Genomic DNA, 12,160 nt, shown 5'->3' on the forward strand with positions numbered 1-12,160 from the left:
TTTAGGACCCCTTAGTTTAGCTAATGGAGTACCATAATTACTAATTTATTACATATTAATTGATTAATAGTTAAATAGTTGTGTTATTATTTATTAGGAAATAAATAAATAATTTATTTTTTTACAGTAATATTTTTTTATAATAATAGTAAAAAATAATAACAACTACTAAATATAATAAATCTGTACTTATTGATTAATAGAAGTAATAACTAAAAGTATGAATTTATTACTTATTGAGTACTACTAGAGTAGTAATTATTAAGTATGAAATTATTATAATATATATTTATAAATAATTACTAATTATTTTTTATATGTAACCGATTTTTAAAGGAATATTTTTAATAATAATAGTTAATAATAATAAATTATTATTATTATATATACATAATTAATATAACTAATCACTATAGTAATTGTAAGTATGACGTATAATAATAATTATTTAAAAATATTAGTAACGTAATTGAAAAATAATTAATATGTTCGGTTATTTATAGTAATAGTCGTTGATAATCGTAATAAATAATAATAAAATAAATAATTTGTATAAATAAGTCATTAATATAAGTAATGAATAATAAGTATTAAGTAATAATAGACACAAGATAATGAGTACTAATTAATATGGCAATACAAATTTCAATTTATTTATTAATTAAAAAAATTCTAATCAATAAATTAGAGCAATAATTACTGATAATAATAACTAATTATTGTGATAAATTTATAATAATTATAAGTAATAATTAATAAGCATAATAAGTAATTGTACAAGGGTGCCACATGTGCGACATGAGTGACCACATCACAGCCACGTTTGTCACACATTCTCACACGAGTGACATTTGAGCGCCACGCAGCCACGTGTGTGCCACGTGTGAGCCACTTGATCGACACGTGTGCGCCACACATGCTTCACGCATGCGCCACTCAGATGCAACGCTGGCGGTACTTGTTTGCCCCACGTGGATATAGGCTGATACGTTACATCTTTTGCGATATGTTATGATATCCGATATATCGATGACATATTAGACCTAAAAATTAGAAAGTTTCCGCCGTTACGTATCTAAAGTAGTCCGAATTTCATATCGACCGTTACAAACCTTTTATTACGGCATATCGGATATTACGAAGTCGATGTAACTGCATGTCGGATGTTACGAAGTCGATGTAACGGTCATGTAAATGGTTTTTCCGTCGAAACGATTTGTTGACCCAATTTACTCTGATTGAGTCGAGTTGACGTGGTGTGTTTCACCTATCGCATGCAACGAGTTTGTCTTTTTACTTCATAAAATTTTATTTAAGCCGAGCCACACGACCGGTTTGTTCCAATCGGCCGCGTAACGGCAACTACCCTGACCGAGTTAGCCCGGTCTATACCTCCGCGTAAATCGCTGAGATCGCTGAGAATCCTCAGGTCTCCCTTTCTGCTTTCTGCTTTCTGCTTAGACATCGTCGGAGGCGACGACCAGATTGGCTCTACAGCCACCGTGTTCTTCTTCCTCACACTTGGAAACGAAGGCGGCGCTCGCCACTCGTTCCCCGTTCTTTCCCTCTCTTCTCATTTCGCCCCGCTCCCCTAATCGCTCGCCTAACCCATTCGTATGCCACCGCCGACGCACAACCCGATCGCCTCGCCTCAGGTCATTCCCTTCCGCCTCTCCTCGCCGTCGTCCTCTTCCTCTTCCTCGCCGTCACCACTCATTCCCAGCGGCACCTCATCCTTTATCCCTTCTTTCATTCTGTTTTACCTCCTCCTCCGTCTCCGGTGACGCCGTCGCCGTCTGGTTGTCATTCCATCGCAAGGTACGAACGACGCTTAATCAAACTCGCCTAGCCTCATTCCCACTGCTTTGTCTGATTATTCGGCATTCTTTGTCCTGCTTCGCCCATAGGGTTATGTAGGTAAGACAAAATAGGTACGGATTCAATAACCACATCTTGAACATTTTCCCTATATTTCTCTTAGTTATGATGGTTACTTTTGTTTGTTGAAGCTTCAAAGTCATCAATTCTCAAATCTTTTTTCGTGGATCTGGTTCCCATCGCTTGAAGCGACGATGTACATGGCCTATGGATGGCCGCAGGCCATCCCTCTGCAGCGTGGCCTCTGCCCCGCATATGAGAAGATCGTGTATCTCAAGGTCATTGATCGATTCCTCCTTGTTGTGGCCCCGACTCATCTTGAGATCTGGAGCTCATCTCAGGTACTTTCATTCCCTCTGTTAGTTACTCGTAGTTGTCCTTGTTTCTCATTGATGCTGAATGTTGTGAGTTTTCTGAAACCATCATCAGCACAAAGTGAGATTGGGCAAGTATATGAGAGGTTCAGATTCGGTACAGGAGGAAGGAGAGAATTTGCAGGCCGTGTGGAATCCTGACACCAAAAAGATTGCTGTTATTGTAAGTGTCTTTGTTGAACCCTGACTAGCTTCATTTTGGAAAGCAGTTGAATTTTTTATGTGTCTCGTTGGTAAAAGCAAATGGTGTCTAAAGTTGTGTTTAATGTAAATTGAGACGAATTGAGGGACTTTATTATCAACGAGAAATTAGTAACTCAGTTGTCTGTCACGTTACATTGTACAGAGAGACGGATAATCTAGTGGCTCTTTTCAGTTAAAAAGAAATGAAACTTTCTAATAAGCATGTAAAATATAACTATTGTCTGTTGTCGTTGTTGTTGTTGTTGTTGTTGTTGTTGTTGTTTTTCTTCTTTCCTATGTTTCCTGGGCACCATGTAGCCATTTATCTAGGTCTTGAGCTTTCTAATGAGAAAAGAAGCGAATGGCTTGCTGAATATCAGGGATCTGTTCAAAGATAAATATTCCAACACACACACTGTACAAAGAAGAGAAAAAAAAGAAACACCATATGTCATTAGTTTATAGGCACCCTTATAACTAGTCCTTCTAACAAATTCTCCTAATTTTTCGTAAGAGGATCTCTCTCTTCTTTTATGAGGTTTATGCTTCAGGCAGTACTTATGCCTTTCAATCTTCTTCTGCAGACATCTTCATTTTTTCTTCACATCTTTACAGTTCATAATACTAAAAAGAAAATATCAGTCGGAGGGAAGCAATCTTTTGCTCTGTTTACTGCAAATATATCTTTAGTTTTCAATGAGAAGGCACCACTTCCAGACTCAAGCCTTCTGACGTATGAATTTCTTACTTTGAGTTTAAAGCTTACTAAATCTTCCTTTTTTATCTTCTTTTCTACATTTCATATATAAAATTGTTTTGCCTTGGATTTGTAGGAGCAATCTTGTATGTGACAGCAAATATCTATTTTTGGGACTTTCGAATGGGTCTCTGCTTCTTGTGTCCTGGAAGGGAGAGGTATATATGCATTTTACTTTCCATATTGGTGGGGATTTCATATCTTTTATTTTCTTTTTTGCATTATTTGTGCATAATCTAGGGAAGCATTCAATGTTGAGTACTCCTCTCTCATTTGGAAGCACATTTATTTACTTTTAGATGAGTTATGTGGTCTATGATAAGACGTCGGATGATATGGGACTATGGGACTATAAAAAAGATTCCCCTCTTCTTTTCAAAAAAAAGAAAAAGAAAAAAAGTCTTCCTAAAATTCACAATTAAGGTCTGACTTGTTCCTCAAAGAGACGATGTCAATTCACTTTATCATACCTCTGATGCAGTTGAATAATTTTATTTGTCTAAAATTATTTAATTATCATGCAAATTTTTTTTCTCTATCCAGTTGTCTGGCACTTTTGAAGTTAAGAGCCACGAAGTGGCTGCAATTCAACATTCCGCGGAGAATGGACTGTTTACATCTGAAGGCATTTCGGGATTGCCAAGTTCCAATAGGAAATTCTCAAATTGCAGTGTCATTATTCATCTTGAACTTTCATTGCCATTGAGGTTGTTAATTGTTATATATTCCAATGGACAAGTTGCCATTTGTTCCATAAGTAAGAAAGGCTTAAGGCAAACTGATTCTATTAAGGCTGAAAGCTGGTTGGATTGTGGTGATGCTGTTTATGCGTCCGTAGCTTCTGATCAACAAATCCTAGCAATTGGTTGCAAAAGAGGTGAAGTTGAATTGTACAGCTTAGCAGAGAATGTATCACTTCTTCGAACTGTGTCTTTGTATGACTGGGGGTTAGTGATGACATTCCCTAGCATTTCTATTTATATTTTTTCATTGTTTCAAGTCAGGTGTATTAGGTTTTTATTAGTTCATTATCCAACTAGGAGCATGAACTTTGCAGCTGATGATCTTATCTCATGATTTCTTTTGGGGCATCTCTGCAGGTACTCTGTGGATGACACTGGTTCTGTGAGTTCTATAGCATGGACACCTGATAATACTGCTTTTGCGGTTGGATGGAAGTCTAGGGGCCTTGCTGTTTGGTCTGTCTCTGGCTGTCGGTTGATGTCCACAATCCGCCAAATTGGAATCAGCTCTGCTACTTCCCCAGTGGTGAAACCAAATCAGGATTTTAAGTATGAGCCTTTGATGGGTGGAACAGCATTGCTGCAGTGGGATGAATATGGTTATAGGCTTTATACTGTTGAGGAAAGGTCTACAGAGCGAATTCTTTGTTTCCCCTTTGGGAAATGCTCTATTAACAGAGGAGTTTCAGGAGCAACTTACGTTCATCAATTAATTTATGGAGACGACCGGGTGTTGATAGTGCAGTCCGAAGATGCAGATGAACTTAAAATAGTTCATCTTAACCTTCCAGTTAAGGGTTTTTCCCTTCACACTTTTTTTTTTGTTTTTAAAAATATATTATTGGTGTTATTCATTTGTTTTTGAACATTCATGGCCAGGTATCTTATATCTCGCAGAATTGGCCGATTATGCATATGGCTGCTAGTGAAGATGGTGATTACTTAGCAATAGCAGGGCTGCATGGGCTGATTCTATATAACTTACGTTACAAAAAGTGGCGTGTCTTTGGAGATCTTACCCAGGAACAAATGATTGAGTGTAAAGGCCTGTTATGGTTAGGAAAGATTGTAATTCTATGCAATTATGTTGATTCTTCCAATACGTAAGTACTCTTTTCTCAACCTTATTTTGTATTTGGGGTATCTTGCTTGTGTTCTGACTGAACTTACATCTAAATGATTCATTTCTTGTTACTGAAAGATTAATGCTCTGGAGTTCTTGCAGGTATGAGTTGCTTTTTTATCCAAGATACCATCTTGACAGTAGCTCTTTACTCTGTCGGAAAACATTGCTTGGGAAGCCAGTTGTAATGGATGTTTTCCAAGCTTATATACTTGTTACTTACAGGCCATTTGATGTTCACATTTTTCATGTTCAGATATTGGGTGAACTAGCACCTTCAGAAAAGCCAGTCATACAGGTAAAAAAAGGGTTGGTTATGATTTGTATTCATTTTATTCTTTTCTCAAAGTTTCTGGTCTGTAGGATTTATATTTCAAGTGGAATGAAAGGGTACAAAATTTTTGCAAAGCTCTGTTTTCTTGTGTACATTAGTAAATAACAAAATGATAAACAGCTTTCTACAGTTCGGGAGCTTTCAATTATGAGTCCAAAGAGCCATCCTGTAGCAATGCGTTTCATCCCTGGTCCTTCAATGAGGAAAGGTATCGCGAAGATGAACTATATGACATCATCAGATTCGTTATACAGACAGCCAACAAGGTATTAATTCCTTAAACCATCTTTAACCACATGAAATGTTAATTTATGTAAAGCGTTAATTTAAAGGATATTGCAGCATCCAGTTTTAATATAAATGATGTGCTTAATATGGCTGACAGATGTTTAATATTGCGAATAACTGGGGAGTTATCCTTACTTGATTTGGATGAAGGCCGAGAACAAGAGCTCACTGACTCAGTTGAATTGTTTTGGGTAATCTGTGGACAATCAGATGAGAGAGAAAACCTTATTGAGGAGGTCTCTTGGTTAGATTATGGTCATCGTGGAATGCAGGTAACAGACTGTCAGACAAGGAGCACATGTTTTGTCTGAATATCCTTTTTTTATTTACTTGAAATGTTGAAAAAAAATGATAGTCAGACGAAACATGATTGACAGTGTTTTATCCACAATAAGTTGTACTATTTTCCTTTCATTTGATATTCCGTCTGATATAAGCTTGGAAGCTTGTCATTACAGGTTTGGTATCCGTCTCCTGGAGTTGATCCATTTAGACAGGAGGATTTTTTACAGGTACTTAAACATATTTTGATCATCATTACACTTTTCTTAATGTTCTTGTGCTTGAAGGCCTTCCCATTGTATGTTTTGTGGTTCTATTGTGATATTGTTCAGTCTCATTAGCCTTTTGGACAGTCTTTAATTGTTACGTTCTTGACCTTCTGATATTAGAATGTCGCAAGCACATTGGCTTTTTTGAGAAAGACTGCAATTTCTTTAAGCCTCAAGGCAAAAACAAAGATGGATACATCAAGGGGGTCTCTTACAGTTGAGGCAAAAATGAATAGTCTTCACTACCATCTGCCACTCACCATCTTTGTCTTCTTCCTCTGCCAAACTGAGCCCGTCTCTAACTTCTGGTCACCAGTTGAGGTCCACCTCAACGGTCTCTTGTCCTCCCCAACCTGATCTGCTACTACCTTCCTGTTCTCCTCTCCCCCGAGGTCTTTCCCACTTCTTCTTCCTTTCCCAAATCTCTTCGGTACCTCCCCTTTTCCTCTCTCTCACTTCCTATTGCACTTTTTGCTCCATCAATTATTTCAGCACACTGGCTTTGTTGAGTTATAAAAGCATGTTGATAATGTGTGCCCACAACTATAAATTGGATATATTTGATTTTCTAGTTGCCATTATTTTGATGTTATCAATCATCTTTTATAGTGCTGAACTCAGAATTTAATTTGAGTTATAACATACATAAATATTTTAGAACCAACTAACTAAATACTTTTGTCTATGTGCATAGCTGGATCCAGAGCTGGAATTTGACCGTGAGGTTTATCCTCTTGGTCTTCTTCAGAATGCTGGGATAGTAGTTGGTGTTTCCCAGAGAATGTCATTTTCAGCTTCCACAGAGTTTCCTTTTTTTGAGCCTTCCCCTCAAGCTCAAACAATACTTCATTGTTTGCTGCGGCATCTTCTTCAGGTACATACAAAACTGCTAGATGGTGTTTGCTGCCTGATGAGCATTTAGAGTTTATTTAACAAACACATAATTATCAGTAAAGTGGGTGACTGTTTCAGTTCAATGAGCACTCTATTACTTTGCATATGATGATTTTGTTTTTTCAGAAGACTTGTTACCTGTATTTTCAAAAAAACAGATAACAGTACTTATTTCCTATCTCCATTATAAACATTTCAATATTTGCAATGAATTCTCTTGTTGCGAGTTATACTTGATTGTCCTGTGTATGTACTATTGGAATTCCTAATATAGCATCTGCCTTTTTATTTAGAGGGATAAAAGAGAGGAAGCCTTATGTTTGGCACATCTATCTGCAAAAAGGCCTCATTTTTCTCACTGCTTGGAGTGGCTCCTTTTTACTGTGTTTGATGCTGAAATATCAAGGTACATGATGCAAAAGGCATTGAGAATCTTCCAAAATGTTCTGTGAAAAAAAATACGTGGATCTATTTGATTACCTTGATCAGTGTTCTCATGCTTACTGTAGGTTTTGAAATTTGTGTTATAGATTACAAATCTTGAAGGTTAGCATGAGTACTTGAAAGTTGCATGAAATGGCTATTTTAGTAGCATATTTATTTTGGTTTAGAATCCATATTCGACTGAAATTATAACAAGTCCTTGCTGCTTTAGGTTTCTCTTCTCTCTCTCCTTCTCTCCGTCTCTCTCTCTTTAGAGGAATATTATGTGCCTCTCTATCAGAGCTTTGAGGATCTTTTCTGTACTTGGGGAGCCAGGCAATAATTGCCAGAATGTTTTCAGGGGCTTTGAGGTTCTTTCTCACATGGAGACACCTAGTCAAGAGGCGCGAGAGCACAGCTAATGATGTTGTTCATGTGATTCATGCATTTATTTTGATTTTGATTTTTATTGATAATCAAACTCAAAAGGGTACTTGACTGCCAGGGCTTAAAACAGAATTTGACTGTGAAAGGCAATTTGTAGAGGATTTTAAATCTGGATGTTAAAATACTGTAATTATCTCCTCATGCTAATGATCAAGAACTCTTATCTGGATCCGCTTTTTAGCAGTTCCAGATGTTGAATTATTGATTTGTGTTGTTATTAAATTCTTTTTGTGTGGTTATCATTTCTCTCTGACATGTCATTGTCACACATGTAACAGACAAAATGCCAACAAAAACCAGGTTCGAGTTTCAGGAGGATGTGTTGAATTTTCACTTTTAGAAAAAGCTTGTGATCTGATCAGAAACTTCCCCGAATATCTTAATGTTGTTGTAAGTGTTGCAAGGAAAACTGATGGAAAACATTGGGCAGATCTGTTCTCTGCTGCTGGAAGATCCACAGAGTATGCCTTATTTTAACTTGCTTTCTCATACAATTAGATGTTTAGACTCTTTATCAGTTAGTGCTTTTATGCGGTTCATTATGTTTTAGCTAAATTATTGGATTTTTTCACCTATATGTTTGTCAAATTACCTGATTCTTACTGAAAAAATTGTAATTTTATGTTTTTCTCTTAGTTTAGTTCTGTAATTGCATGTCACATAGGGGACTATTATCTAAACAAAACTCTCTGGAAAAGATTTGAACATACTTCTGTGTTTACTTAGTTATGTTTTTTGTATTCACAAAAAAAGGAATTCAGTATGTTTGTAATCATCAATTTAAAGAAGTTACTCTCAAAGTTGTCTGGGAAATTATCATTAAAGAAGTGTCTAGGAAAAAACTTTGGTAGGCTTTGGTGGCTCTTGTCAGGTCCTTTCAGTGAACTATTTTGTTTTGCAAGAATACAATATGCCCCATTAATATCTCATGTTGTTTTCATGGCAACATATTTGCTAAGTTGTGATTAATAACATCCACTGAATTTTGCACTTTTGATGAACTATGATCACCTCTTTGAATTTTGCACTTCAAAAAAATGTCATGTCGAGAACTGAGATTTTCATTAAAACAGGTTGTATTTTGGACAACATAACAATCCCGGACCTGACTTGTAGGTTGAATAGGATTCAATCAGATCCGGCTTCCGTCTGGGTTTTATAGATCACAAACCCAGGGGAGGGGTTCAGATCCTGTCCCAACAATGACTTTTGTGACTCCCCCTTCTCTGTTTGTCTGGTGTGAAAGTTTGTGCCAGATCACATACCCGCTCCCCAATCCCCCTTCCTACAGTGTCTAAGCTATTTTTTATGTCTATAAAACAACTGTATTATTGAGATTATGCAACTTCTAAAATAACATTTAAGAGTTATGCTAAAATGTTCAGCATAATCACGACCATCACCATCATCTTCAGAGCTTTAACAAAAAAAATTCACGACTCAGTTTTGACTCACATTGTACCCCTGTTTTTGACACAAATTTGATTATATTTTTAATTTAAGCTTTTTTGTGTGTACTACTCCTAGGTTGTTTGAAGAATGTTTCCAGCGGAGATGGTACCGTACTGCTGCTTGCTACATATTGGTAAGTTGACTTCTGTCTCTCTCTGTCTCTCCCTGTTTTTCTCTCTCTTCCGCGCCACCTGGGAAGCAATTGGCTGTACTTGATCTGCATGAATTCTTGACCGTCCCTTTTGCTTCACTTGAGTTAGTCTATTGTCTTGGGCCTTCAAAACAATTGTGGATGCTCTTGTTAGGCCCAACATCTAAAAGAAGGTTCTAAAACTTTGCTGACTATGTGAATCTGAGTCATCCAACCCATGCTTTCTTCTCCAGTTATCCCTGTTTGAGGCTGGGATATTGTAAAGCAGTAGGCTGGAGAGTTTTAGTGCCATTCATGTGACTACTAAATGGTTTAACCAAACATGCATTGAGCATGCTTTTCAAGCATTGCTATTTAGTTTATGTTCATGTTTTCTAATGTCTACTCTTCCTATTGCCATTGAAATCGTCCTCCGGCATCATAGTTCTAGATTTTCTGTTCATGACAAAAACAGGTGTGCGGTCAATTAAATGCCTGCTAAGCCCCAAGCACCGACTCTTTTTTAATTATTAAATAATATATGCTACTAACCTGATGATTATGCAGGTGATTGCTAAACTTGAGGGCCCTGCTGTCAGCCAATATTGTGCCCTACGTCTACTGCAAGTGAGCAATTTTATATTCATTTCTTTTTCTGTTTATGTTATGTAAGTTTCTACCTTAGGAACATTACTGATGATACGTACAACACTGTGCAGGCTACGCTTGATGAATCTTTATATGAACTTGCAGGAGAACTGGTATGCTTCTTCTTGCAATAGCTTTCAGAATATTATTTGTTTGAAATTACAGATGGCCATGTTTGGTATCAGGTGAGGTTCTTGCTTAGATCTGGACGAGATTTTGAACTCAATACTGCAGACTCTGACAAACTTTCTCCAAGATTCTTGGGTTATTTCCTTTTCCGTTCTAGTTTCAGAAGGCAATCTCTTGACCTGAGAAGGTTGATGCTTTACCTTGTCAATTGTGGAAGTGGTCCTTATCTAACAGAAGCTTGATGACGTTTTTTGTGAAATTCCATTAATGTTTTTTAGTTTGTTTATGTCACAGATAATTTTCTAATTAAGATTTTTTTGTTGGAACAGTCCTTCGGTCAAAGAACAAAGTGCACATGTTGCTTCTGTAAAGAACATTCTTGAGAGCCATGCAAGCTACCTGATGTCAGGAAAAGAGCTTTCTAAGCTTGTTGCATTTGTGAAGGGCACTCAGTTTGATCTAGTGGTAAGAGCAATCTCTGCATGCTTTTGTAGGCTTTCATTCTTCTCCCTGTTGGTTGGACATTTCTAACATTTTTGTAATTCAAATGCCTCAGGAATATTTACAGAGGGAAAGAACTGGATCTGCTCACTTGGAGAATTTTGCTTCTGGGCTTGAGCTAATTGGTCAAAAAGTATGTGTACTTAGACAAGCTGAAGCTAATAAAAAGTAACCAAAATAATTAGTCACTCGCATGAGATAATTGCTTTGATTTGTATTTGAACTGTTTATCTGAATTCCGCTAAATGGGTTGTGCAGCTTCAAATGGGTACTTTGCAGAGTCGGCTGGATGCTGAATTTCTATTGGCACACATGTGTTCAGTCAAGTTCAAAGAATGGATTGTTGTCCTGGCTACCCTTCTAAGGCGTGCTGAGGTGTGATTTCCTTTTTTGCTCCCAACAACGGTTCCTTTATGAATAGATCCCTTCACTCCCTCCACCTCCCCTTCCCAGTATAACTATTGTTTTTGCTCCTCTCTCTGGTATTACCAAACTACTCTTTTAGTCATATTTTGGTTTACAACTGCAAGTATGGTGGTGCGCATTTTTAAAACCTTTTTGGAAGGTGCTTGGTGTGTTATGGTAAATTTTTTGTGCATCTTAACAGGTTTTGGTTGATCTATTTCGGCATGATATGCGCTTGTGGAGAGCATACAGCACTACCTTATTGGTATGTTTCATTATTCCGAGTGCATTGTTATTGCCCTTCTTATTGTGACGTATTTTGCCTGGGAAAGGTTATTTAATTTCCGTCGCCTTCTTGATGCTGATAGACTATTCTTAAACATTTTGTAGTCTCACCTTTCTTTTCTTATTGAGACGTATATTACCTAGGAAAGGTTATTTAATTCCCTTGCTTTCTTGATGCTGATAGACCATTCCTAAACTTTTTGCAGTCTAAACCCTAAAACCCTAAACTCTAAACCCCAACCCTTGTTCCCCTTCTTTTTTTGACGCATTTTATTGAGGAAAAGTTATTTAATTTCCATCACCTTCTTGATGCTGTTATACTATTCCTTAACTTTTTGCAGTCTCAACCCGCGTTTGTTGAATATTACGATCTCCTGAAGATTTTGGAAGAGCAACTTTCATCTGCCCCTGTATTAGAGGATAGAGACATCTTTCTGGGTGAATGATAGTGGGGTTAATCTTGTAGAGAGTGTAGATATTCTCAAATTTATCTATGACAATGTTTGTAGTAATAGCAATTTTCAGCTTTACATCACAAGCCAAAAATAAAAGAGTAGAAAAATTGTAGAGCCTGTTACTAAACCAGATTCTAAATTTTCATATCCAAAAGTATTT

At 36.9% G+C, this 12,160-nt stretch overlaps 1 protein-coding gene across 5 annotated transcripts; it reads left to right on the forward strand.

The window, feature by feature from the left end:
• The first annotated feature begins 1,362 nt into the window (after positions 1-1,362).
• On the forward strand, positions 1,363-12,160 carry LOC137949643 (uncharacterized). Of its 5 annotated transcripts, XM_068795758.1 has the most exons (25): positions 1,369-1,818; positions 1,908-1,931; positions 2,010-2,219; positions 2,308-2,415; positions 3,020-3,168; positions 3,269-3,350; positions 3,736-4,139; positions 4,293-4,725; positions 4,815-5,038; positions 5,161-5,356; positions 5,513-5,658; positions 5,778-5,952; positions 6,139-6,192; positions 6,926-7,105; positions 7,419-7,531; positions 8,274-8,456; positions 9,523-9,580; positions 10,145-10,204; positions 10,297-10,338; positions 10,411-10,541; positions 10,684-10,819; positions 10,911-10,988; positions 11,114-11,230; positions 11,463-11,525; positions 11,887-12,160. In XM_068795758.1, the coding sequence occupies exons 3-25, from the start codon at positions 2,073-2,075 to the stop codon at positions 11,989-11,991; spliced, it is 3,384 nt and encodes a 1,127-aa protein (XP_068651859.1). In that variant the 5' UTR covers positions 1,369-1,818; positions 1,908-1,931; positions 2,010-2,072; the 3' UTR covers positions 11,992-12,160. The 5 variants fall into 5 exon arrangements, with proteins under 5 accessions (XP_068651860.1, XP_068651859.1, XP_068651856.1 ...); XM_068795755.1 differs by having other exon boundaries at positions 1,369-1,931; XM_068795757.1 differs by lacking the exon at positions 1,908-1,931.

Source organism: Aristolochia californica, unplaced genomic scaffold, assembly GCF_029961685.1.
Source record: "Aristolochia californica isolate CCGP_79_NKW_82.1479 unplaced genomic scaffold, dmAriCali1.0.hap1 SCAF_14, whole genome shotgun sequence".
Taxonomy (NCBI): Eukaryota; Viridiplantae; Streptophyta; class Magnoliopsida; order Piperales; family Aristolochiaceae; genus Aristolochia; species Aristolochia californica.